We start from the raw sequence: 26917 nt of genomic DNA, 5'->3' as shown, positions 1-26917 counted from the left end.
GGGTCTCCTGTGGTCAGCGATGTCATATACAGGGGTCTCCTGTGGTCAGCGATGTCATATACAGGGGTCTCCTGTGGTCAGTGATGTCATATACAGGGTCTCCTGTGGTCAGTGATGTCATATACAGGGTCTCCTGTGGTCAGTGATGTCATATACAGGGTCTCCTGTGGTCAGTGATGTCATATACAGGGTCTCCTGTGGTCAGTGATGTCATATACAGGGGTCTCCTGTGGTCAGTGATGTTATATACAGGGGTCTCCTGTGGTCAGTGATGTCATATACAGGGGGTCTCCTGTGGTCAGTGATGTCATATACAGGGGTCTCCTGTGGTCAGTGATGTCCTATACAGGGGTCTCCTGTTGTCAGTGATGTCATATTCAGGGGTCTCCTGTGGTCAGTGATGTCATATACAGGGTCTCCTGTGGTCAGTGATGTCATATACAGGGTCTCCTGTGGTCAGTGATGTCATATACAGGGTCTCCTGTGGTCAGTGATGTCATATACAGGGGTCTCCTGTGGTCAGTGATGTGATATACAGGGGTCTCGTGTGGTCAGTGATGTCATATACAGGGTCTCCTGTGGTCAGTGATGTCATATACAGGGGTCTCCTGTGGTCAGTGATGTTATATACAGGGTCTCCTGTTATCAGTGATGTCATATACAGGGTCTCCTGTTATCAGTGATGTCATATACAGGGTCTCCTGTGGTCAGTGATGTCATATACAGGGGTCTCCTGTGGTCAGTGCTGTCATATACAGGGGTCTTCTGTGGTCAGTGATGTCATATACAGGGGTCTCCTGTGGTCAGTGATGTCATATACAGGGGTCTCGTGTGGTCAGTGATGTCATATACAGGGTCTCCTGTGATCAGTGATGTCATATACAGGGTCTCCTGTGATCAGTGATGTCATATACAGGGTCTCCTGTGGTCAGTGATGTCATATTCAGGGGTCTCCTGTGGTCAGTGCTGTCATATACATGGGTCTCCTGTGGTCAGTGATGTCATATACAGGGGTCTCCTGTGGTCAGTGATGTCATATACAGGGGTCTCCTGTGGTCAGTGATGTCTGGTATTACAGCTCCCTCAGTGTCACCTCTAGTGTACACAGCGCCCCTCCTCTCCATGGCTGTGTCTGGTATTACAGCTTCCTCAGTGTCACCTCTAGTGTACACAGCGCCCCTCCTCCCCATGGCTGTGTCTGGTATTACAGCTCCCTCAGTGTCACCTCTAGTGTACACAGCGCCCCTCCTCCCCATGGCTGTGTCTGGTATTACAGCTTCCTCAGTGTCACCTCTAGTGTACACAGCGCCCCTCCTCTCCATGGCTGTGTCTGGTATTACAGCTCCCTCAGTGTCACCTCTAGTGTACACAGCGCCCCTCCTCTCCATGGCTGTGTCTGGTATTACAGCTCCCTCAGTGTCACCTCTAGTGTACACAGCGCCCCTCCTCTCCATGGCTGTGTCTGGTATTACAGCTCCCTCAGTGTCACCTCTAGTGTACACAGCGCCCCTCCTCTCCATGGCTGTGTCTGGTATTACAGCTTCCTCAGTGTCACTTCTAGTGTACACAGCGCCCCTCCTCTCCATGGCTGTGTCTGGTATTACAGCTCTCAGTGTCACCTCTACTGTACACAGCGCCCCTCCTCTCCATGGCTGTGTCTGGTATTACAGCTCCCTCAGTGTCACCTCTAGTGTACACAGCGCCCCTCCTCTCCATGGCTGTGTCTGGTATTACAGCTTCCTCAGTGTCACCTCTAGTGTACACAGCGCCCCTCCTCTCCATGGCTGTGTCTGGTATTACAGCTTCCTCAGTGTCACCTCTACTGTACACAGCGCCCCTCCTCTCCATGGCTGTGTCTGGTATTACAGCTCCCTCAGTGTCACCTCTAGTATACACAGCGCCCCTCCTCTCCATGGCTGTGTCTGGTATTACAGCTTCCTCAGTGTCACCTCTAGTGTACACAGCGCCCCTCCTCTCCATGGCTGTGTCTGGTATTACAGCTTCCTCAGTGTCACCTCTAGTGTACACAGCGCCCCTCCTCTCCATGGCTGTGTCTGGTATTACAGCTCTCAGTGTCACCTCTAGTGTACACAGCGCCCCTCCTCTCCATGGCTGTGTCTGGTATTACAGCTCCCTCAGTGTCACCTCTACTGTACACAGCGCCCCTCCTCTCCATGGCTGTGTCTGGTATTACAGCTTCCTCAGTGTCACCTCTAGTGTACACAGCGCCCCTCCTCTCCATGGCTGTGTCTGGTATTACAGCTTCCTCAGTGTCACCTCTAGTGTACACAGCGCCCCTCCTCTCCATGGCTGTGTCTGGTATTACAGCTTCCTCAGTGTCACCTCTAGTATACACAGCGCCCCTCCTCTCCATGGCTGTGTCTGGTATTACAGCTCTCAGTGTCACCTCTAGTGTACACAGCGCCCCTCCTCTCCATGGCTGTGTCTGGTATTACAGCTCCCTCAGTGTCACCTCTACTGTACACAGCGCCCCTCCTCTCCATGGCTGTGTCTGGTATTACAGCTTCCTCAGTGTCACCTCTAGTGTACACAGCGCCCCTCCTCTCCATGGCTGTGTCTGGTATTACAGCTTCCTCAGTGTCACCTCTAGTGTACACAGCGCCCCTCCTCCCCATGGCCGTGTCTGGTATTACAGCTCCCTCAGTGTCACCTCTAGTGTACACAGCGCCCCTCCTCTCCATGGCTGTGTCTGGTATTACAGCTCCCTCAGTGTCACCTCTAGTGTACACAGCGCCCCTCCTCTCCATGGCTGTGTCTGGTATTACAGCTCCCTCAGTGTCACCTCTAGTATACACAGCGCCCCTCCTCTCCATGGCTGTGTCTGGTATTACAGCTCCCTCAGTGTCACCTCTAGTGTACACAGCGCCCCTCCTCTCCATGGCTGTGTCTGGTATTACAGCTCTCAGTGTCACCTCTAGTGTACACAGCGCCCCTCCTCTCCATGGCTGTGTCTGGTATTACAGCTTCCTCAGTGTCACCTCTAGTGTACACAGCGCCCCTCCTCTCCATGGCTGTGTCTGGTATTACAGCTCCCTCAGTGTCACCTCTAGTATACACAGCGCCCCTCCTCTCCATGGCTGTGTCTGGTATTACAGCTCCCTCAGTGTCACCTCTAGTGTACACAGCGCCCCTCCTCCCCATGGCTGTGTCTGGTATTACAGCTCCCTCAGTGTCACCTCTAGGGTACACAGCGCCCCTCCTCTCCATGGCTGTGTCTGGTATTACAGCTTCCTCAGTGTCACCTCTAGTGTACACAGCGCCCCTCCTCTCCATGGCTGTGTCTAGTATTACAGCTCCCTCAGTGTCACCTCTACTGTACACAGCGCCCCTCCTCTCCATGGCTGTGTCTGGTATTACAGCTTCCTCAGTGTCACCTCTAGTGTACACAGCGCCCCTCCTCTCCATGGCTGTGTCTGGTATTACAGCTCCCTCAGTGTCACCTCTAGTGTACACAGCGCCCCTCCTCTACATGGCTGTGTCTGGTATTACAGCTTCCTCAGTGTCACCTCTAGTGTACACAGCGCCCCTCCTCCCCATGGCTGTGTCTGGTATTACAGCTTCCTCAGTGTCACCTCTAGTGTACACAGCGCCCCTCCTCTCCATGGCTGTGTCTGGTATTACAGCTTCCTCAGTGTCCCCTCTAGTGTACACAGCGCCCCTCCTCTCCATGGCTGTGTCTGGTATTACTGCTTCCTCAGTGTCACCTCTACTGTACACAGCGCCCCTCCTCTCCATGGCTGTGTCTGGTATTACAGCTCTCTGTGTCACCTCTACTGTACACAGCGCCCCTCCTCTCCATGGCTGTGTCTGGTATTACAGCTTCCTCAGTGTCACCTCTACTGTACACAGCGCCCCTCCTCTCCATGGCTGTGTCTGGTATTACAGCTTCCTCAGTGTCACCTCTAGTGTACACAGCGCCCCTCCTCTCCATGGCTGTGTCTGGTATTACAGCTTCCTCAGTGTCACCTCTAGTGTACACAGCGCCCCTCCTCCCCATGGCTGTGTCTGGTATTACAGCTCTCTGTGTCACCTCTAGTGTACACAGCGCCCCTCCTCTCCATGGCTGTGTCTGGTATTACAGCTTCCTCAGTGTCACCTCTACTGTACACAGCGCCCCTCCTCTCCATGGCTGTGTCTGGTATTACAGCTTCCTCAGTGTCACCTCTAGTGTACACAGCGCCCCTCCTCTCCATGGCTGTGTCTGGTATTACAGCTTCCTCAGTGTCACCTCTAGTGTACACAGCGCCCCTCCTCCCCATGGCTGTGTCTGGTATTACAGCTCTCAGTGTCCCCTCTAGTGTACACAGCGCCCCTCCTCTCCATGGCTGTGTCTGGTATTACAGCTTCCTCAGTGTCACCTCTAGTGTACACAGCGCCCCTCCTCTCCATGGCTGTGTCTGGTATTACAGCTTCCTCAGTGTCACCTCTAGTGTACACAGCGCCCCTCCTCTCCATGGCTGTGTCTGGTATTACAGCTCCCTCAGTGTCACCTCTACTGTACACAGCGCCCCTCCTCTCCATGGCTGTGTCTGGTATTACAGCTCCCTCAGTGTCACCTCTACTGTACACAGCGCCCCTCCTCTCCATGGCTGTGTCTGGTATTACAGCTTCCTCAGTGTCACCTCTACTGTACACAGCGCCCCTCCTCTCCATGGCCGTGTCTGGTATTACAGCTTCCTCAGTGTCACCTCTACTGTACACAGCGCCCCTCCTCTCCATGGCTGTGTCTGGTATTACAGCTTCCTCAGTGTCACCTCTAGTGTACACAGCGCCCCTCCTCTCCATGGCTGTGTCTGGTATTACAGCTCCCTCAGTGTCACCTCTAGTGTACACAGCGCCCCTCCTCTCCATGGCTGTGTCTGGTATTACAGCTTCCTCAGTGTCACCTCTAGTGTACACAGCGCCCCTCCTCTCCATGGCTGTGTCTGGTATTACAGCTTCCTCAGTGTCACCTCTAGTGTACACAGCGCCCCTCCTCTCCATGGCTGTGTCTGGTATTACAGCTCTCAGTGTCACCTCTACTGTACACAGCGCCCCTCCTCTCCATGGCTGTGTCTGGTATTACAGCTCTCAGTGTCACCTCTAGTGTACACAGCGCCCCTCCTCTCCATGGCTGTGTCTGGTATTACAGCTCCCTCAGTGTCACCTCTAGTGTACACAGCGCCCCTCCTCTCCATGGCTGTGTCTGGTATTACAGCTTCCTCAGTGTCACCTCTAGTGTACACAGCGCCCCTCCTCTCCATGGCTGTGTCTGGTATTACAGCTCTCAGTGTCACCTCTAGTGTACACAGCGCCCCTCCTCTCCATGGCTGTGTCTGGTATTACAGCTCCCTCAGTGTCACCTCTACTGTACACAGCGCCCCTCCTCTCCATGGCTGTGTCTGGTATTACAGCTTCCTCAGTGTCACCTCTAGTGTACACAGCGCCCCTCCTCTCCATGGCTGTGTCTGGTATTACAGCTTCCTCAGTGTCACCTCTAGTGTACACAGCGCCCCTCCTCCCCATGGCTGTGTCTGGTATTACAGCTCTCTGTGTCACCTCTACTGTACACAGCGCCCCTCCTCCCCATGGCTGTGTCTGGTATTACAGCTCTCAGTGTCACCTCTAGTGTACACAGCGCCCCTCCTCTCCATGGCTGTGTCTGGTATTACAGCTTCCTCAGTGTCACCTCTACTGTACACAGCGCCCCTCCTCTCCATGGCTGTGTCTGGTATTACAGCTCCCTCAGTGTCACCTCTAGTGTACACAGCGCCCCTCCTCTCCATGGCTGTGTCTGGTATTACAGCTCCCTCAGTGTCACCTCTAGTGTACACAGCGCCCCTCCTCTCCATGGCTGTGTCTGGTATTACAGCTCCCTCAGTGTCACCTCTAGTGTACACAGCGCCCCTCCTCTCCATGGCTGTGTCTGGTATTACAGCTTCCTCAGTGTCACTTCTAGTGTACACAGCGCCCCTCCTCCCCATGGCTGTGTCTGGTATTACAGCTCCCTCAGTGTCACCTCTAGTGTACACAGCGCCCCTCCTCTCCATGGCTGTGTCTGGTATTACAGCTTCCTCAGTGTCACCTCTAGTATACACAGCGCCCCTCCTCTCCATGGCTGTGTCTGGTATTACAGCTTCCTCAGTGTCACCTCTAGTGTACACAGCGCCCCTCCTCTCCATGGCTGTGTCTGGTATTACAGCTCCCTCAGTGTCACCTCTAGTGTACACAGCGCCCCTCCTCCCCATGGCTGTGTCTGGTATTACAGCTTCCTCAGTGTCACCTCTAGTGTACACAGCGCCCCTCCTCTCCATGGCTGTGTCTGGTATTACAGCTCTCAGTGTCACCTCTACTGTACACAGCGCCCCTCCTCTCCATGGCTGTGTCTGGTATTACAGCTCCCTCAGTGTCACCTCTAGTGTACACAGCGCCCCTCCTCTCCATGGCTGTGTCTGGTATTACAGCTTCCTCAGTGTCACCTCTAGTGTACACAGCGCCCCTCCTCTCCATGGCTGTGTCTGGTATTACAGCTTCCTCAGTGTCACCTCTAGTGTACACAGCGCCCCTCCTCTCCATGGCTGTGTCTGGTATTACAGCTTCCTCAGTGTCACCTCTAGTGTACACAGCGCCCCTCCTCTCCATGGCTGTGTCTGGTATTACAGCTCCCTCAGTGTCACCTCTAGTGTACACAGCGCCCCTCCTCTCCATGGCTGTGTCTGGTATTACAGCTTCCTCAGTGTCACCTCTAGTGTACACAGCGCCCCTCCTCTCCATGGCTGTGTCTGGTATTACAGCTCTCAGTGTCACCTCTAGTGTACACAGCGCCCCTCCTCTCCATGGCTGTGTCTGGTATTACAGCTTCCTCAGTGTCACCTCTAGTGTACACAGCGCCCCTCCTCTCCATGGCTGTGTCTGGTATTACAGCTTCCTCAGTGTCACCTCTAGTGTACACAGCGCCCCTCCTCCCCATGGCTGTGTCTGGTATTACAGCTCCCTCAGTGTCACCTCTAGTATACACAGCGCCCCTCCTCTCCATGGCTGTGTCTGGTATTACAGCTTCCTCAGTGTCACCTCTACTGTACACAGCGCCCCTCCTCCCCATGGCTGTGTCTGGTATTACAGCTCCCTCAGTGTCACCTCTAGTATACACAGCGCCCCTCCTCCCCATGGCTGTGTCTGGTATTACAGCTTCCTCAGTGTCACCTCTACTGTACACAGCGCCCCTCCTCTCCATGGCTGTGTCTGGTATTACAGCTCTGTGTCACCTCTAGTGTACACAGCGCCCCTCCTCTCCATGGCTGTGTCTGGTATTACAGCTTCCTCAGTGTCACCTCTAGTGTACACAGCGCCCCTCCTCTCCATGGCTGTGTCTGGTATTACAGCTCCCTCAGTGTCACCTCTAGTGTACACAGCGCCCCTCCTCTCCATGGCTGTGTCTGGTATTACAGCTCTCAGTGTCCCCTCTAGTGTACACAGCGCCCCTCCTCTCCATGGCTGTGTCTGGTATTACAGCTTCCTCAGTGTCACCTCTAGTGTACACAGCGCCCCTCCTCTCCATGGCTGTGTCTGGTATTACAGCTTCCTCAGTGTCACCTCTAGTGTACACAGCGCCCCTCCTCTCCATGGCTGTGTCTGGTATTACAGCTTCCTCAGTGTCACCTCTAGTGTACACAGCGCCCCTCCTCTCCATGGCTGTGTCTGGTATTACAGCTTCCTCAGTGTCACCTCTAGTATACACAGCGCCCCTCCTCCCCATGGCTGTGTCTGGTATTACAGCTTCCTCAGTGTCACCTCTAGTGTACACAGCGCCCCTCCTCTCCATGGCCGTGTCTGGTATTACAGCTCCCTCAGTGTCACCTCTAGTGTACACAGCGCCCCTCCTCTCCATGGCTGTGTCTGGTATTACAGCTTCCTCAGTGTCACCTCTACTGTACACAGCGCCCCTCCTCTCCATGGCTGTGTCTGGTATTACAGCTTCCTCAGTGTCACCTCTACTGTACACAGCGCCCCTCCTCTCCATGGCTGTGTCTGGTATTACAGCTCTCAGTGTCACCTCTACTGTACACAGCGCCCCTCCTCTCCATGGCTGTGTCTGGTATTACAGCTCCCTCAGTGTCACCTCTAGTGTACACAGCGCCCCTCCTCTCCATGGCTGTGTCTGGTATTACAGCTTCCTCAGTGTCACCTCTAGTATACACAGCGCCCCTCCTCTCCATGGCTGTGTCTGGTATTACAGCTTCCTCAGTGTCACCTCTAGTGTACACAGCGCCCCTCCTCCCCATGGCTGTGTCTGGTATTACAGCTTCCTCAGTGTCACCTCTAGTGTACACAGCGCCCCTCCTCTCCATGGCTGTGTCTGGTATTACAGCTCTCAGTGTCACCTCGTGGACTTGTTGCATCTGGCGCTCCAGCAGGGCCTGGCGTTTCAGGAATCCGTCCTTGGTCGTGCTCCGGGGTTTGGGGGCGCGGATGCGCGGTTGTGTCACAAAGTCGGGGAGATTTGCCTCCAAGTCCAGCAAACCTGAGGGGAACAAGAAAGTTCTCATCTACAACACAAGATGGCGCCGTCCATGTACACGAGTCCAGTCCTCAATATGGATGTAAACCGTGTCACATCTCACCCCCCCCCCATGTCACATCTCACCCCCCCCGTGTCACATCTCACCCCCCCGTGTCACATCTCACCCCCCCCCATGTCACATCTCACCCCCCCCATGTCACATCTCACCCCCCCCGTGTCACATCTCACCCCCCCCGTGTCACATCTCACCCCCCCCGTGTCACATCTCACCCCCCCATGTCACATCTCACCCCCCCTGTGTCACATCTCACCCCCCCCGTGTCACATCTCACCCCCCCATGTCACATCTCACCCCCCCCCATGTCACATCTCACCCCCCCTGTGTCACATCTCACCCCCCCGTGTCACATCTCACCCCCCCCATGTCACATCTCACCCCCCCTGTGTCACATCTCACCCCCCCCGTGTCACATCTCACCCCCCCCGTGTCACATCTCACCCCCCCCATGTCACATCTCACCCCCCCCGTGTCACATCTCACCCCCCCCGTGTCACATCTCACCCCCCCGTGTCACATCTCACCCCCCCCGTGTCACATCTCACCCCCCCCGTGTCACATCTCACCCCCCCCGTGTCACATCTCACCCCCCCGTGTTACATCTCACCCCCTCCCGTGTCACATCTCACCCCCCCGTGTCACATCTCACCCCCCCGTGTCACATCTCACCCCCCCCGTGTCACATCTCACCCCCCGTGTCACATCTCACTTCCCCCGTGTCACATCTCACCCCCCCGTGTCACATCTCACCCCCCCCCTGTCACATCTCACCCCCCCCGTGTCACATCTCACCCCCCCGTGTCACATCTCACCCCCCCCGTGTCACATCTCACCCCCCCCCGTGTCACATCTCACCCCCCCCGTGTCACATCTCACCCCCCCGTGTCACATCTCACCCCCCCGTGTTACATCTCACCCCCTCCCGTGTCACATCTCACCCCCCCGTGTCACATCTCACCCCCCCCGTGTCACGTCTCACCCCCCCCGTGTCACGTCTCACCCCCCCCGTGTCACGTCTCACCCCCCCCGTGTCACATCTCACCCCCCCCCCGTGTCACATCCCCCCCCCCCCCCCGTGTCACATCTCACCCCCCCGTGTCACATCTCACCCCCCCCCCATTAATGTTGTGCGGGGGAAACATAAAAAACCCTGATGCTCACCTCGCCCCGCTCCCCTGTAGTTCTCCTCCGCGTGGTCCGGTGTCTTATGGGAATTACAGGACCTTCCTGCTCAGCCAATCACTGCCCTGACACATGACAACACTGCGGCCTCTGATTGGCTAAGTGGAAAAGGTCCTGGAACCAGCACAGAGAAGACCCCGGGACCGCACAGAGGAGTACGGGATCTGCGGCAGATCTACAGGGAGCGTCCATTCTACTATTACTTAGGACAGCGTTTCCCAGCTCTATGGAAGGCTGTCCGGTCATGCTGGGAGTTGTAGTTGTGCAACATCTGGAGGTCCGCAGGTTGAAGACCACTGATGAATGGATTGACAGGTGGAGAGTTGTGTATACGGTAGATGTGATTTGATCACCGCGCGCTTGTTGTGGCGGTCACTGATCCTTATGTTATCATGTTTGTATTATAAAGCTTATGATTTTATCTTCTTTGTATTTATTATTTGTCGGATTTATTGTTAATGTGGTTTGTACCAAATACATATTCGTTTTCTAATTGAAAAGACATTTTGGTTTCTACAGAAGGAAGTAAAATGGATTTATGGACGAGGCCTCAATGACTCTGCGTCATTTTGTCCTTTTATTTAGTTATTTCCTTTCTTCTTCTGCATTATAATTTATCATTTCTGCCACAATTATTATTTATTATACAATATTTTTTAGATCTTATATAGAATCTATTGTAATATCATTGTATTTATGGACTATGATCGCTATCAATCTTATTCTATCTAGTTCTAGTCATTAGGCCCCTGGTTCTACCAATCCAATGGTTATTGGGCAGATCTAAGTCATCTGTCACAGATCTATCCGGCTATCTGATCCGCACATGCGCTTCAATCATTATGCAGGTCATTAACTTCCGGCCGCTGACACACATTGCGGCCCATCTATACTTGCGTTTGCGTATCAGCGTCTGTGTTCGTTAGAGCACATCAGGTCTGGCGCTCCTTTTAACCAGAAGTGTGGCGCTGTCAGATGCCGCCAGTCCACGCTGGGTATTCAGTGCGGCAGTCATCACTCTGGGTAAGCACAACCTCATTCCATTTATCAGCAGCTCTATCCATGTGTGCACTCGTGATGCATTATTCTGCATTCTATCCATGTGTGCACTCGTGATGCATTATTCAGCATTCTATCCATGTGTGCACTCGTGATGCATTATACTGCATTCTATCCATGTGTGCACTCGTGATGCATTATACTGCATTCTATCCATGTGTGCACTCGTGATGCATTATACTGCATTCTATCCATGTGTGCACTCGTGATGCATTATTCTGCATTCTATCCATGTGTGCACTCGTGATGCATTATACTGCATTCTATCCATGTGTGCACTCGTGATGCATTATTCTGCATTCTATCCATGTGTGCACTCGTGATGCATTATACTGCATTCTATCCATGTTTGCACTCGTGATGCATTATTCTGCATTCTATCCATGTGTGCACTCGTGATGCATTATTCTGCATTCTATCCATGTGTGCACTCGTGATGCATTATTCTGCATTCTATCCATGTGTGCACTCGTGATGCATTATTCTGCATTCTATCCATGTGTGCACTCGTGATGCATTATTCTGCATTCTATCCATGTGTGCACTCGTGATGCATTATACTGCATTCTATCCATGTGTGCACTCGTGATGCATTATTCTGCATTCTATCCATGTGTGCACTCGTGATGCATTATACTGCATTCTATCCATGTGTGCACTGGTGATGCATTATTCTGCATTCTATCCATGTGTGCACTCGTGATGCATTATTGTGCATTCCGTCCATGTGTGCACTCGTGATGCATTATACTGCATTCTATCCATGTGTGCACTCGTGATGCATTATTCTGCATTCTATCCATGTGTGCACTCGTGATGCATTATTCTGCATTCTATCCATGTGTGCACTCGTGATGCATTATTCTGCATTCTATCCATGTGTGCACTCGTGATGCATTATACTGCATTCTATCCATGTGTGCACTCGTGATGCATTATTCTGCATTCTATCCATGTGTGCACTCGTGATGCATTATACCGCATTCTATCCATGTGTGCACTCGTGATGCATTATACTGCATTCTATCCATGTGTGCACTGGTGATGCATTATTCTGCATTCTATCCATGTGTGCACTCATGATGCATTATTCTGCATTCTATCCATGTGTGCACTCGTGATGCATTATACTGCATTCTATCCATGTGTGCACTCGTGATGCATTATACTGCATTCTATCCATGTGTGCACTCGTGATGCATTATACTGCATTCTATCCATGTGTGCACTCGTGATGCATTATTCTGCATTCTATCCATGTGTGCACTCGTGATGCATTATTCTGCATTCTATCCATGTGTGCACTCGTGATGCATTATTCTGCATTCTATCCATGTGTGCACTCGTGATGCATTATTCTGCATTCTATCCATGTGTGCACTCGTGATGCATTATACTGCATTCTATCCATGTGTGCACTCGTGATGCATTATACTGCATTCTATCCATGTGTGCACTCGTGATGCATTATTCTGCATTCTATCCATGTGTGCACTCGTGATGCATTATACTGCATTCTATCCATGTGTGCACTCGTGATGCATTATACTGCATTCTATCCATGTGTGCACTCGTGATGCATTATTCTGCATTCTATCCATGTGTGCACTCGTGATGCATTATACTGCATTCTATCCATGTTTGCACTCGTGATGCATTATTCTGCATTCTATCCATGTGTGCACTCGTGATGCATTATTCTGCATTCTATCCATGTGTGCACTCGTGATGCATTATTCTGCATTCTATCCATGTGTGCACTCGTGATGCATTATTCTGCATTCTATCCATGTGTGCACTCGTGATGCATTATTCTGCATTCTATCCATGTGTGCACTCGTGATGCATTATACTGCATTCTATCCATGTGTGCACTCGTGATGCATTATTCTGCATTCTATCCATGTGTGCACTCGTGATGCATTATACTGCATTCTATCCATGTGTGCACTGGTGATGCATTATTCTGCATTCTATCCATGTGTGCACTCGTGATGCATTATTGTGCATTCCGTCCATGTGTGCACTCGTGATGCATTATACTGCATTCTATCCATGTGTGCACTCGTGATGCATTATTCTGCATTCTATCCATGTGTGCACTCGTGATGCATTATTCTGCATTCTATCCATGTGTGCACTCGTGATGCATTATTCTGCATTCTATCCATGTGTGCACTCGTGATGCATTATACTGCATTCTATCCATGTGTGCACTCGTGATGCATTATTCTGCATTCTATCCATGTGTGCACTCGTGATGCATTATACCGCATTCTATCCATGTGTGCACTCGTGATGCATTATACTGCATTCTATCCATGTGTGCACTGGTGATGCATTATTCTGCATTCTATCCATGTGTGCACTCATGATGCATTATTCTGCATTCTATCCATGTGTGCACTCGTGATGCATTATACTGCATTCTATCCATGTGTGCACTCGTGATGCATTATACTGCATTCTATCCATGTGTGCACTCGTGATGCATTATACTGCATTCTATCCATGTGTGCACTCGTGATGCATTATTCTGCATTCTATCCATGTGTGCACTCGTGATGCATTATTCTGCATTCTATCCATGTGTGCACTCGTGATGCATTATTCTGCATTCTATCCATGTGTGCACTCGTGATGCATTATACCGCATTCTATCCATGTGTGCACTCATGATGGTCATATAACTGTTCTGTGCACACGCTCCTATAATTTATCCCACGCATACGGTCATATAGTTGTTCCGTGTACACGCTCCTATAATTTATTCCACGCATACGTTCATATAGTTGTTCCGTGCACACGCACCTATAATTTATCCCACGCATATGGTCATTTAGTTGTTCCGTGTACACGCTCCTATAATTTATTCCACACATACGGTCATATAGTTGTTCCGTGTACATGCTTCTATAATTTATTCCACACATACGGTCATATAACTGTACTGTGCACACGCTTCTATAATTTATTCCACACATACGGTCATATAATTGTTCCGTGTACAAGCACCTATAATTTATCCCACGCATACGGTCATATAGTTGTTCCGTGTACACGCTCCTATAATTTATTCCACACATACGGTCATATAGTTGTTCCGTGTACATGCTTCTATAATTTATTCCACACATACGGTCATATAGTTGTTCCGTGTACACGCACCTATAATTTATCCCACGCATACGTTCATATAGTTGTTCCATGCACACGCTCCTATAATTTATTCCACGCATACGTTCATATAGTTGTTCCGTGCACACGCACCTATAATTTATCCCACGCATATGGTCATTTAGTTGTTCCGTGTACATGCTCCTATAATTTATTCCACGCATACATTCATATAGATGTTCCGTGCACACGCACCTATAATTTATCCCACGCATATGGTCATTTAGTTGTTCCGTGTACATGCTCCTATAATTTATTCCACGCATACGGTCATATAGTTGTTCTGTGCACACACTCCTATAACTTATTCCATGCATATGGTCATATAACTGTTCTGTGCACATGTTCCTATAATTTATTCTACGTATACGGTCATATAACTGTTCTGTGCACACACTCCTATAACTTATTCCATGCATATGGTCATATAACTGTTCTGTGCACACGCTCCTATAATTTATTCCACGCATATGATCATATAGTTGTTCTATGCACACGCTCCTATAATTTATTCCATGCATACGGTCATATAGTTGTTCCGTGCACACGCTCCTATAATTTATCCCACGCATACGGTCATATAGTTGTTCTGTGCACACGCTCCTATAATTTATTCCACGCATATGGTCATATAGTTGTTCTATGCACACGCTCCTATAATTTATTCCATGCATACGGTCATATAGTTGTTCTGTGCACACGCTCCTATAATTTATTCCATGCATATTGTCATATAGTTGTTCTGTGCACACGCTCCTATAATTTATCCCACGCATATGGTCATTTAGTTGTTCCGTGTACATGCTCCTATAATTTATTCCACACATACGGTCATATAGTTGTTCTGTGCACACACTCCTATAACTTATTCCATGCATATGGTCATATAACTGTTCTGTGCACATGTTCCTATAATTTATTCTACGTATACGGTCATATAACTGTACTGTGCACACGCTCCTATAATTTATTTCACACATACGGTCATATAGTTGTTATGTGCACACGCTCCTATAATTTATTCCACGCATACGGTCATATAACTGTTCTGTGCACACGCACCTATAATTTATTCCACGTATACGGTCATATTACTGTACTGTGCACACGCTCCTATAACTTATTCCACGCATATGGTCATATAGTTGTTCTATGCACACGCTCCTATAATTTATTCCATGCATACGGTCATATAGTTGTTCCGTGCACACGCTCCTATAATTTATCCCACGCATACGGTCATATAGTTGTTCCGTGCACACGCTCCTATCATTTATTCCATGCATACAGTCATATAGTTGTTCCGTGTACATGCTTCTATAATTTTATTCCACACATACGGTCATATATGTCACGATTCGGCTGGCTGGAGGTGGATCCTCTGTGTCAGAGAGGGATTGGCGTGGACCGTGTCGGTGGACCGGTTCTAAGTTGCTACTGGTATTCACCAGAGCCCGCCGCAAAGCGGGATGGTCTTGCAGCGGCGGTAGCAACCAGGTCGTATCCACCAGCAACGGCTCAACCTCTCTGACTGCTGAGATAGGCGCGGTACAAGGGAGTAGACAAGAGCAAGGTCGGACGTAGCAGAAGGTCAGGGCAGGCAGCAAGGATCGTAGTCAGGGGCAACGGCAGGAGGTCTGGAACACAGGCTAGGAACACACAAGGAAACGCTTTCACTGGCACAATGGCAACAAGATCCAGCGAGGGAGTGCAGGGGAAGTGAGGTATAAGTAGGGAGTGCACAGGTGATGACACTGATTAGGCCTGCTGCGCCAATCAGTGGCGCAGTGGCCCTTTAAATTGCAGAGACCCGGCGCGCGCGCCGGGACAAGACAGACGGGGAACGGGTCAGGTACGGGAGCCGGGATGCGCATCGCGAGCGGGCGTCTCCTGCGTCGCGAATCGCATCCCGGCTGGGAGTGATATTGCAGCGCACCCGGTCAGCAGGTCTGACCGGGGCGCTGCGAATGAGAGGATGCTGCGAGCGCTCCGGGGAGGAGCGGGAACCCGGAGCGCTCGGCGTAACAGTACACCCCCCCCCCCTTGGGTCTCCCCCTCTTCTTGGAGCCTGAGAACCTGAGGATAAGACTTTTGTCTAGGATGTTGTCCTCAGGTTCCCAAGATCTCTCCTCTGGGCCAGTTTTCCCAATCCACCAAAAAAAATCTTTTACCTCTGACAATCTTTGAGGCCAGAATCTCCTTCACAGAGATGGGAGAAACAACTTTGGGAGAGAAGCGGTTAAGGATGAGTGGTTTAACCTCTTAAGGACGCAGGGCGTATCCATACGCCCGTGGGAATTCCGGTCCCCACCGCTAGCCGGTTGGGGACCGGAGCCGGATGCCTGCTGAAATCATTCAGCAGGCACCCTGGCACATCGCCCAGGGGGGTCCTGAGACCCCCCCATGTCGGCGATCGGAGAAAATTGCATGACAATTCAGACATGCGATTTTCTCCAATTCCGGGCTGATCGGGTCTCTGGTGACCCGATCACCCAGAAAATAGGGCTGATCGGAGTTGTCAGCAACAACCCTGATCAGCCTAAAGGATAGGAGTGAGGTCGCAAAGCTGCAATCTTCTCCTATCCCCTGCCATTACTCAGAACGGAGTTCTGACCAATGGCAGCGCAGGACAGGGGGTTGCCATGGCAACCCCCCGTTCTGCCCGCCCCTGGATGTCAAGGGGCTCTGGAAAGAAGATGGAGGCCGTACCTGCAGGAGAAGATGCCTGGGGACCTGGGATCTTCGCTGGAGCCTGCAGGATCCTGATCAGGTAGGGAATCCACAGTGGGGTGGGGGGGGGGGGGGGGATTGAAAGTAAAAGTAAATCGATCTTTACTGTGGCAACCACTAGGGGGGCCAAACTGCAACTCCCAGCATGCCCAGAGAGCCAAAGGCTGTCTGGGCATGCTGGGAGTTGTAGTTTTGCAACATCTGGAGGGTCACAATTTGGAGACAACTGTTACAGTGGTGCCCAAACAGTAGCCCTCCAGATGTTGCCAAACTACAACTCTCAGCATGCCTCGACTGCCCAGGCATGCTGGGAGTTGTAGTTCTGTAACATCTGTCCCTTCAGATTTAGTAATTTTCATGACATTTTTGATAATTGCTGTTCTACTTTGAAGCCCTCTAATTTTTTCAAAAAGCAAAAATATGTCCATTTTATGATGCCAACATAAAGTGGACATATTGTATTTGTGAAGAAAAATAAAATTTATTTGGAATATCCATTTTCCTTACAATTCGAGAGCTTCAAAGTTAGAAAAATGCAACATTTTCAAAATTTTCATGAAATTTAGGGATTTTTCACCAAAAAAGGATGCAAGTAACGCCGAAAATTTACCACCAAAATAAAGTAGAATATGTCACGAAAAAACAAATTTCAGAATCAGAATATTCGGTAAAAGCGTTTTCGCGTTATTAATTTGTAAATTGACGGTGGTCAGAATTGCGAAAAAGGGCTCAGTCCTTAAGGTGAAAAAGGGCTGCGTCCTTAAGGGGTTAAGGAGAGAGACATGGAAGGCATTGGTTTGTAACTGGGGACACGAAAGCGGGCATATTTAGCGGAGAGCCATACCTTGTCTCCGGGAGCAAAAATGGGGGGAGTTCTTTTTTTTATCAGCAAATTTTTTTCATCCGGGATGAAGCCTGTAAAAGATAATTTTGGGTTTCTTTCCATATGGTGGAAAGATCACGAGTCACTTCATCCACAGCGGGCAAACCAGAGGGCAAGGGAGTAGGGAGGGGGGGAAGAGGGTGACGGCCGTACACCACGAAAAATGGGGATTTAGCAGAAGATTCGGAGACTCTGAAGTTGTATGAGAATTCGGCCCATGGTAGAAGATCTGCCCAGTCATCCTGGCGGGAGGAAACAAAATGCCGTAAATAGTCACCCAGGACCTGATTAATTCTTTCTACTTGCCCATTGGATTGGGGATGATAAGAAGAAGGGAAGTTTAATTTGATCTTGAGCTGTTTACAGAGGGCCCTCCAGAATTTAGACACGAATTGGACGCCTCTATCCGAGACCATATGCGTGGGCAAACCGTGAAGGCGAAAAATGTGTACAAAAAATTGCTTTGCCAACTGAGGCGCTGAAGGAAGACCAGGAAGAGGAATAAAATGTGCCATCTTGGAAAATCGATCAACGACCACCCAAACAACTGTGTTGCCACGGGATGAGGGCAAGTCCGTAATAAAGTCCATATCAATCTGTGACCAAGGCTGTTCAGGAACAGGCAGAGGATGAAGGAGACCAGCAGGCTTCTGGCGAGGAGTCTTATCCCGGGCACAGACAGTGCAGGCCCGCACGAAATCAATAACATCAGTCTCCAGAGTCGGCCACCAATAAAATCGAGAGATGAGTTGCAAGGATTTTTTGATGCCCGCATGACCTGCGAGGTGGGAGGAGTGACCCCATTTGAGAATCCCGAGACGCTGGCGTGGAGAAACGAAGGTCTTCCCTGGAGGAGTTTGCCTGATGGAAGCTGGAGAAGTGGAGATCAGACAGTCCGGAGGAATGATGTGTTGCGGAGAGACCTCTACTTCAGAGGCATCAGAAGAACGAGAGAGGGCATCGGCCCTAATGTTCTTGTCAGCAGGGCGAAAATGGATTTCAAAGTTAAAACGGGCAAAGAACTACGACCACCTAGCCTGGCGAGGGTTCAGTCGTTGGGCAGACTGGAGATAGGAGAGATTCTTGTGATCAGTGTATATAATAACTGGATATTTTGATCCCTCCAGCAGGTGCCTCCATTCCTCAAGCGCCAATTTAATGGCCAGTAGTTCTCGATCACCAATGGAGTAGTTTTTCTCCGCCGGAGAGAAGGTCCTAGAAAAAACCCACAAGTAACAGCATGCCCGGAATAATTTTTTTGTAGAAGGACCGCTCCAGCTCCTACTGAGGAGGCATCTACCTCCAATAGAAAGGGTTTAGATGGGTCAGGTCTGGAGAGCACGGGAGCAGAAGAAAAGGCAGACTTGAGATGTTTAAATGCGTCTTCCGCTTGGGGAGACCAGGACTTAGGATTGGCATTTTTCTTGGTTAAAGCCACGATAGGAGCCACAATAGTGGAGAAGTGTGGAATGAATTGTCTGTAATAATTGGCGAACCCCAAAAAACGTTGGATAGCACGGAGTCCAGAGGGGCGTGGCCAATCTAACACGGCAGATAGTTTATCTGGGTCCATTTGTAGTCCCTGGCCAGAGACCAAGTATCCTAGGAAAGGAAGAGATTGACATTCAAAGAGACATTTCTCCATTTTGGCATAAAGTTGATTGTCCCGAAGTCTCTGAAGAACCATGCGGACATGCTGGCGGTGTTCTTCTAAGTTGGCAGAAGAAATCAGAATATCGTCCAGGTAAACCACAACACAGGTATATAGGAGATCACGAAAAATTTCATTAACAAAGTCTTGGAAGACGGCAGGGGCGTTGCACAGGCCAAAGGGCATGACCAGATACTCAAAGTGTCCATCTCTGGTGTTAAATGCAGTCTTCCATTCGTCCCCCTCCCTGATGCGGATGAGATTATAAGCACCTCTTAAGTCCAGTTTGGTAAAGATGTGGGCGCCTTGTAGGCGATCAAAGAGTTCCGAGATAAGAGGTAAGGGGTAGCGTTTTTTTACCGTGATTTTATTAAGTCCGCGGTAATCAATGCAAGGACGTAGGGAGCCATCTTTTTTGGACACAAAAAAAAATCCAGCTCCGGCGGGAGAGGAGGACTTGCGGATAAACCCCTTTTTTAAATTCTCCTGGATGTACTCCGACATGGCAAGAGTCTCAGGAGCAGACAGAGGATAGATTCTGCCCCAGGGTGGAGTAGTACCCGGGAGGAGGTCAATAGGACAGTCATAAGGCCTGTGAGGAGGTAAAGTCTCAGCTTGCTTTTTGCAAAAAACATCAGCATAGTCCAGATAAGCCTTAGGAAGACCAGATACCGGGGGAACCACAGGGTCACGACTGTGAGTACTGGCAACCGGTTTAAGACAGTCCTTGTGACAAGAAGTACCCCAGTTCTTGATTTCTCCTGTGGACCAATCAAGGGTTGGGGAATGGCGTTGAAGCCACGGTAATCCAAGAAGAATTTCAGAAGTGCGGTTGGAGAGGACCAAAAATTCAATTTTTTCGTGATGGGGTCCGATGCACATTAGGAGAGGTTCCGTGCGGTAACGCACGGTACAGTCCAATCTTTCATTGTTAACAGAATTGATGTAGAGGGGTCTGGCGAGACTGGTCACCGGGATGTTGAACCTGTTGATGAGAGAGGCCAAAATAAAATTTCCTGCAGATCCGGAATCCAAGAAGGCCATAGCAGAGAAGGAGAAGGTAGAAGAAGATATCCGCACAGGCACAGTAAGGCGTGGAGAAGCAGAGTAGACATCAAGAGCTGTCTCATCTTTGTGCGGAGTCAGCATACGTCTTTCCAGGCGGGGAGGACGGATAGGAGAATCCTTCAAGAAGTGTTCGGTACCGGCACAGTACAGGCAAAGATTCTCCATGCGGCGTCGTGTCCTCTCTTGAGGTGTCAAGCGAGACCGGTCAACTTGCATAGCCTCCACGGCGGGAGGCACAGGAACGGATTGCAGAGGACCAGAGGAGAGAGGAGCCGGGGAGAGAAACCGCCTCGTGCGAACAAAGTCCATATCCTGGCGGAGCTCCTGACGCCTTTCGGAAAAACGCGTGTCAATGCGGGTGGCCAGATGAATAAGTTCATGCAGGTTAGCAGGGATTTCTCGTGCGGCCAGCACATCTTTAATGTTACTGGATAGGCCTTTCTTAACCCCTTAAGGACTCAGCCCATTTTGACCTTAAGGACTCAGACAATTTAATTTTTACGTTTTCATTTTTTCCTCCTCGCCTTCTAAAAATCATAACTCTTTTATATTTTCATCCACAGACTAGTATGAGGGCTTGTTTTTTGCGCGACCAGTTGTCCTTTGTAATGACATCACTCATTATATCATAAAATGTATGGCGCAACCAAAAAACACTATTTTTGTGGGGAAATTAAAACGAAAAACACAATTTTGCTAATTTTGGAAAGTTTTGTTTTCACGCCGTACAATTTATGGTAAAAATGACGTGTGTTCTTTATTCTGAGGGTCAATACGATTAAAATGATACCCATTATTATATACTTTTATATTATTGTTGCGCTTAAAAAAAATCACAAACTTTTTAACCAAATTAGTACGTTTATAATCCCTTTATTTTGATGACCTCTAACTTTTTTATTTTTCCGTATAAGTGGCAGTATGGGGGCTAATTTTTTGCGCCATGATCTGTACTTTTTTTTTATACCACATTTGCATATAAAAAACTTTTAATACATTTTTTATAATTTTTTTTTAAATAAAATGTATTAAAAAAGTAGGAATTTTGGACTTTTTTTTATTTTTTTTCGTTCACGCCGTTCACCGTACGGGATCATTAACATTTTATTTTAATAGTTCGGACATTTACGCACGCGGCGATACCAAATATGTCTATAAAAAATGTTTTTTACGCTTTTTGGGGGTAAAATAGGAAAAAACGGACGTTTTACTTTTTTATTGGGGGAGGGGATTTTTCACTTTTTTTTTTACTTTTACTTTTACATTTTTTTACATTTTTTTTTACACTTGAATAGTCCCCATAGGGGACTATTCATAGCAATACCATGATTGCTAATACTGATCTGTTCTATGTATAGGACATAGAACAGATCAGTATTATCGGTCATCTCCTGCTCTGGTCTGCTCGATCTCAGACCAGAGCAGAAGACGCCGGGAGCCGCACGGAGGAAGGAGAGGGGACCTCCGTGCGGCGTTATGAATGATCGGATCCCCGCAGCAGCGCTGCGGGCGATCCGATCGTTCATTTAAATGGCGAACTGCCGCAGATGCCGGGATCTGTATTGATCCCGGCACCTGAGGGGTTAATGGCGGACGCCCGCGAGATCGCGGGCGTCGGCCATTGCCGGCGGGTCCCTGGCTGCGATCAGCAGCCGGTATCAGCCGCGCATGACACGGGCATCGCTCCGATGCCCGCGGTTATGCTTAGGACGTAAATGTACGTCCTGGTGTGTTAAGTACCACCTCACCAGGACATACATTTACGTCCTGCGTCCTTAAGGGGTTAAAGGTCGCGCAGAGGGCCTCGTTATTCCAGGATAATTCGGAGGCAAGAGTACGGAATTGGATGGCGTACTCGCCAACAGAAGAATTACCCTGGACCAGGTTCAGCAGGGCAGTCTCAGCAGAAGAGGCTCGGGCAGGTTCCTCAAAGACACTTCGAATCTCCGTGAAGAAGGAGTGTACAGAGGCAGTGACGGGGTCATTGCGGTCCCAGAGCGGTGTGGCCCATGACAGAGCTTTTCCAGACAGAAGGCTGACTACGAAAGCCACCTTAGACCTTTCAGTAGGAAACTGGTCCGACATCATCTCCAAGTGCAGGGAACATTGCGAGAGAAAGCCACGGCAAAACTTAGAGTCCCCATCAAATTTATCCGGCAAGGATAATCGAAGGCTGGAAGCGGCCACTCGCTGCGGAGGAGGTGCAGGAGCTGGCGGAGGAGAAGATTGCTGGAGCTGTGGTAATAGCTGCTGTAGCATCACGGTCAGTTGAGACAGCTGGTGGCCTTGTTGCGCTATCTGTTGCGACTGCTGGGCGACCACCGTGGTGAGGTCGGCGACAACTGGCAGCGGGACTTCAGCGGGATCCATGGCCAGATCTACTGTCACGATTCGGCTGGCTGGAGGTGGATCCTCTGTGCCAGAGAGGGATTGGCGTGGACCGTGTTGGTGGACCGGTTCTAAGTCACTACTGGTTTTCACCAGAGCCCGCCGCAAAGCGGGATGGTCTTGCAGCGGCGGTAGCAACCAGGTCGTATCCACCAGCAACGCTCAACCTCTCTGGCTGCTGAAGATAGGCGAGGTACAAGGGAGTAGACAGAAGCAAGGTCGGACGTAGCAGAAGGTCAGGGCAGGCAGCAAGGATCGTAGTCAGGGGCAACGGCAGGAGGTCTGGAACACAGGCTAGGAACACACAAGGAAACGCTTTCACTGGCACAATGGCAACAAGATCCGGCGAGGGAGTGCAGGGGAAGTGAGGTATAAGTAGGGAGTGCACAGGTGAACACACTAATTAAGCCTGCTGCGCCAATCAGTGGCGCAGTGGCCCTTTAAATTGCAAGACAGACGGGGAACAGGTCAGGTACGGGAGCCGGGATGCGCATCGCGAGCGGGCGCCTCCTGCGTCGCGAATCGCATCCCGGCTGGGAGTGATATTGCAGTGCACCCGGTCAGCAGGTCTTACCGGGGCGCTGCGAATGAGAGGATGCTGCGATCGCTCCGGGGAGGAGCGGGGACCCAGAGCGCTCGGCGTAACAATATAGTTGTTCCGTGTACATGCACCTATAATTTATCCCTCGCATACGTTCATAAAGTTGTTCTGTGCACACGCTCATATAATTTATTCTACGTATACGGTCATATAACTGTACTGTGCACACGCTCCTATAAATTCTTCTACGTATACGGTCATATAGTTGTTCTGGGCACACGCACCTAAAATTTATTCCATGCATACGGTCATATAGTTGTTCCGTGTACATGCTCCTATAAATTCTTCTACGTATACGGTCATATAGTTGTTCCGTGCACACGCTCCTATAATTTATTCCACGCATACGGTCATATAGTTGTTCCGTGTACATGCTCCTATAATTCATTCCACGCATACGGTCATACAGTTGTTCCGTGCACACGTTCCTTTAATTTGTGCTATGCATACGGTCATATTGTTCTGCGCACACGCTCCCATAATTTGTTCTATGCATACAATGATATTCGATGTACATGCTCTTAGTTATGCTGGGTTTACGACGCGGCCCTCCTGTTGATAGGAAGGGTGTGTCATGTGTTCTTGCAGACCTCACCGCCAACTGGCTGCTACACAATAACCTGCCTCACTGATGTTACCAGTTCTTACACCTCCTTCATTCGAAGACACACAACTTCTTCTCTCTCTCCAGTCCTCTGTTCCCGAACAAGAGGAATATGATTGGTGTTATCCGGTATTGCAGAAAAATCCTGTAACAGGATTGATCTACAAAGAGGGGAAACCATGCATACCCCAACACAGTGCCCCAGTCTTTATTGCTCATTTCCATGGAGTAGGCCACAACAGCATCTCCACCACACACACCGTCCTCTCCCAACACTTTTACATCTAAACAACTGGTAGACAACTACATCAAACCTTGCCTCGTATGTCTCAGGAACAACCCCAATATACACCAACGTGTACAACACCTGCAATACCCCACCACAACGTTTACACACCTACAAATTGACTACACCCACATACCAAAGGGAAAGGGTAAGCAAGAGTATGCCCTGGTCATCGTGGACATGTTCTCCAGATGGCCTGAAGTATTCCCTACCAAGAGAGAAGATGCAAAAACCACTGCACACATAAAACCACTGCACACACAAAACCACTGCACACACAAAACCACTGCACACACAAAACCACTGCACACACAAAACCACTGCACACACAAAACCACTGCACACATGCACAACACATCATCCCCCCCCGATGGGGATTTCCACTTATAATCGAGTCTGATCAGGGTCCAGCTTTCACCTCAAAACTCATGAAAGAACTTGTAAAAAAAAACCTTCCCCACGCCTTGGGCAAAGAAACCTTTGGTGACTCTAGAAGGTGACCTAGACCAAATCAGGAACCAATATGTCACACAACTTATTCAAACTCTCTCATTGAGAACAAAATCTCTTTGAAGTCTCCTCTTTCTTCACAGGAACCAACTCATCCCTTCGAAGTGGGAGATGTAGTGCTGTTCAAAGCACTGCGAGGAAAGAAGTCCCAGGCTGACTTTTCCTACGGTCCCCCGACCTCTGTGGTAGCAGTAACCCGCACAGCTGTACTCACCGATGATTCCCCTACCTGGATCCACGCCACTAGGATCAAGATGTACCATAAGAAAGCAGTGAAAGGGGTAACAACGGGAGCAGACAGCCCTGACCTGAAGACCCAACCAGAGGTACTAACGGGGCAGACAGCCCTGACCTGAAGACCCAACCAGAGGTACTGACGGGGGCAGACAGCCCTGACCTGAAGACCCAACCAGAGGTACTGACGGGGGCAGACAGCCCTGACCTGAAGACCCAACCAGAGGTACTAACGAGGCAGACAGCCCTGACCTGAAGACCCAACCAGAGGTACTAACGGGGGCAGACAGCCCTGACCTGAAGACCCAACCAGAGGTACTAACGGGGGCAGACAGCTCTGACCTGAAGACCCAACCAGAGGTACTAATGGGGGCAGACAGCCCTGACCTGAATACCTAACCAGAGGTACTAACGGGGGCAGACAGCCCTGACCTGAAGACCCAACCAGAGGTACTAACGGGGCAGACAGCCCTGACCTGAAGACCTAACCAGAGGTACTAACGGGGGCAGGCAGCTATGACCTAAAGACCCAACCAGAGGTACTGACAGGGGCAGACGGCCCTGACCTGAAGACCCAACCAGAGGTACTGACGGGGCAGACAGCCCTGACCTGAAGACCCAACCAGAGGTACTAACGGGGGCAGACAGCTCTGACCTGAAGACCCAACCAGAGGTACTAACTGGGGCAGACAGCCCTGACCTGAACACCCAACCAGAGGTACTTATGGGGCAGACAGCCCTGACCTGAAGACCCAACCAGAGGTACAAACGGGGGCAGACAGCCCTGACCTGAAGACCCAACCAGAGGTACTAACGGGGCAGACAGCCCTGACCTGAAGACCCAACCAGAGGTACTAACGGGGCAGACAGAGTTCTGGAACCATGTGGAAACAACGCTGCCTGGTGCTCCCATCATGGTAAATAACCTTATTGACTTTATTGACTATTAGCTGCACTCAGGGGCAAGTAGGCAACACGTGGGAGGGCGGGATCCCTGTTCTATGGTATAACTCTACATCCTCGAGTGTTGTTTCCCCCCCCCCCCCCCCAATGTACACATGTCCTACTATAGTAAGTGTTTATAGTGATAGGTATAGTACTGCTGATTGCTGCCATTATTGCCATGTGTGTCCTCCCCTGTATCCGAGAACTCCTTTCTAAGAGTGTAAGCGATCTTTCTATGTATCAATCCCTTCCCACAGGACGCTCTCCGGAAGCCTACAAATCGTACGTGCAGCATTATAAGAACACTCGGAAATAGAACCATGTTATTTGAAAAATATTGTGGTTCTAAGAGGGGATTGAAAGGTTGTATCAGGGCATGCTGTGAGTTGTAGTTAATGAAAGGTTGTATCAGGGCATGCTGGGAGTTGTAGTTAGTGAAAGGCTGCGGTAGAGTTCTCCTTTATTATTGTTTTATTTTTCTTTCTTATCTCTTTCTGTTAGTTCTCAGCCTTTTTCAAGGTCTTGTTCCTAATAAGTTACTTTTCCCGTAACTAAAGTTTCTTGCTAAAGAATTTAAACTATCTGCTAATTGGCGCTATGTACCCTGGGAAAAAGTACATAAAATCAAAACAATGATATCACCTTTTACTCGTGTCCACATTTTAATTGGTCAATGTAAATACGCCCTTTGCCTTTTTATACTGATGCTCAATACAATAAAGTAGAGTCTGTTTCCCCCATATCTTTTTGCCTGTCATTTTTTCCTATGAGGGAGACCCTCCTGGTGCCAGAGAAGGTGACACAAACCAAGGTGGAACTAAGACACTATATGCCAGGGGTATATAGTGAGGAGTAGCAGATCCTTTCAATTGCCGTACGTGCATTTGTAGCGTTGGTGCTGTGCATTCACCTGTAGCATTGGTGCTGCATGGACGCTGGTAGTACTGTACATGCACTCGTAGTATTTGTACGGTTTATACTATACTTATGCTCGTAGCATTTATACTGTACACACACTCG

At 49.7% G+C, this 26917-nt stretch overlaps 1 protein-coding gene and 1 long non-coding RNA gene across 2 annotated transcripts in view; one reads left to right on the top strand and one right to left on the bottom strand.

Annotated features, from left to right (window-relative positions):
• Positions 1–26917, bottom strand: part of CFAP91 (cilia and flagella associated protein 91) — a 105264-nt gene that overhangs the window by 42163 nt on the left and 36184 nt on the right. Inside the window, exon 10 of the mRNA XM_056554261.1 lies at positions 8382–8521. Within this exon, the coding sequence (XP_056410236.1) occupies positions 8382–8521 (140 nt within the window). The remainder of the gene's footprint in view (positions 1–8381; positions 8522–26917) is intronic.
• LOC130342156 (uncharacterized) lies at positions 10637–25417 on the top strand. The gene is made up of 3 exons (XR_008881859.1): positions 10637–10784; positions 24802–25222; positions 25403–25417. It is a non-coding gene; the product is annotated as an uncharacterized LOC130342156 (long non-coding RNA).

Source organism: Hyla sarda, unplaced genomic scaffold (assembly GCF_029499605.1).
Source record: "Hyla sarda isolate aHylSar1 unplaced genomic scaffold, aHylSar1.hap1 scaffold_639, whole genome shotgun sequence".
In the NCBI taxonomy this organism is placed as follows: domain Eukaryota; kingdom Metazoa; phylum Chordata; class Amphibia; order Anura; family Hylidae; genus Hyla; species Hyla sarda.
The sequence above is the reverse complement of the archived record's forward strand: the minus strand, read 5'-3'. Positions and strand labels throughout refer to the sequence as shown.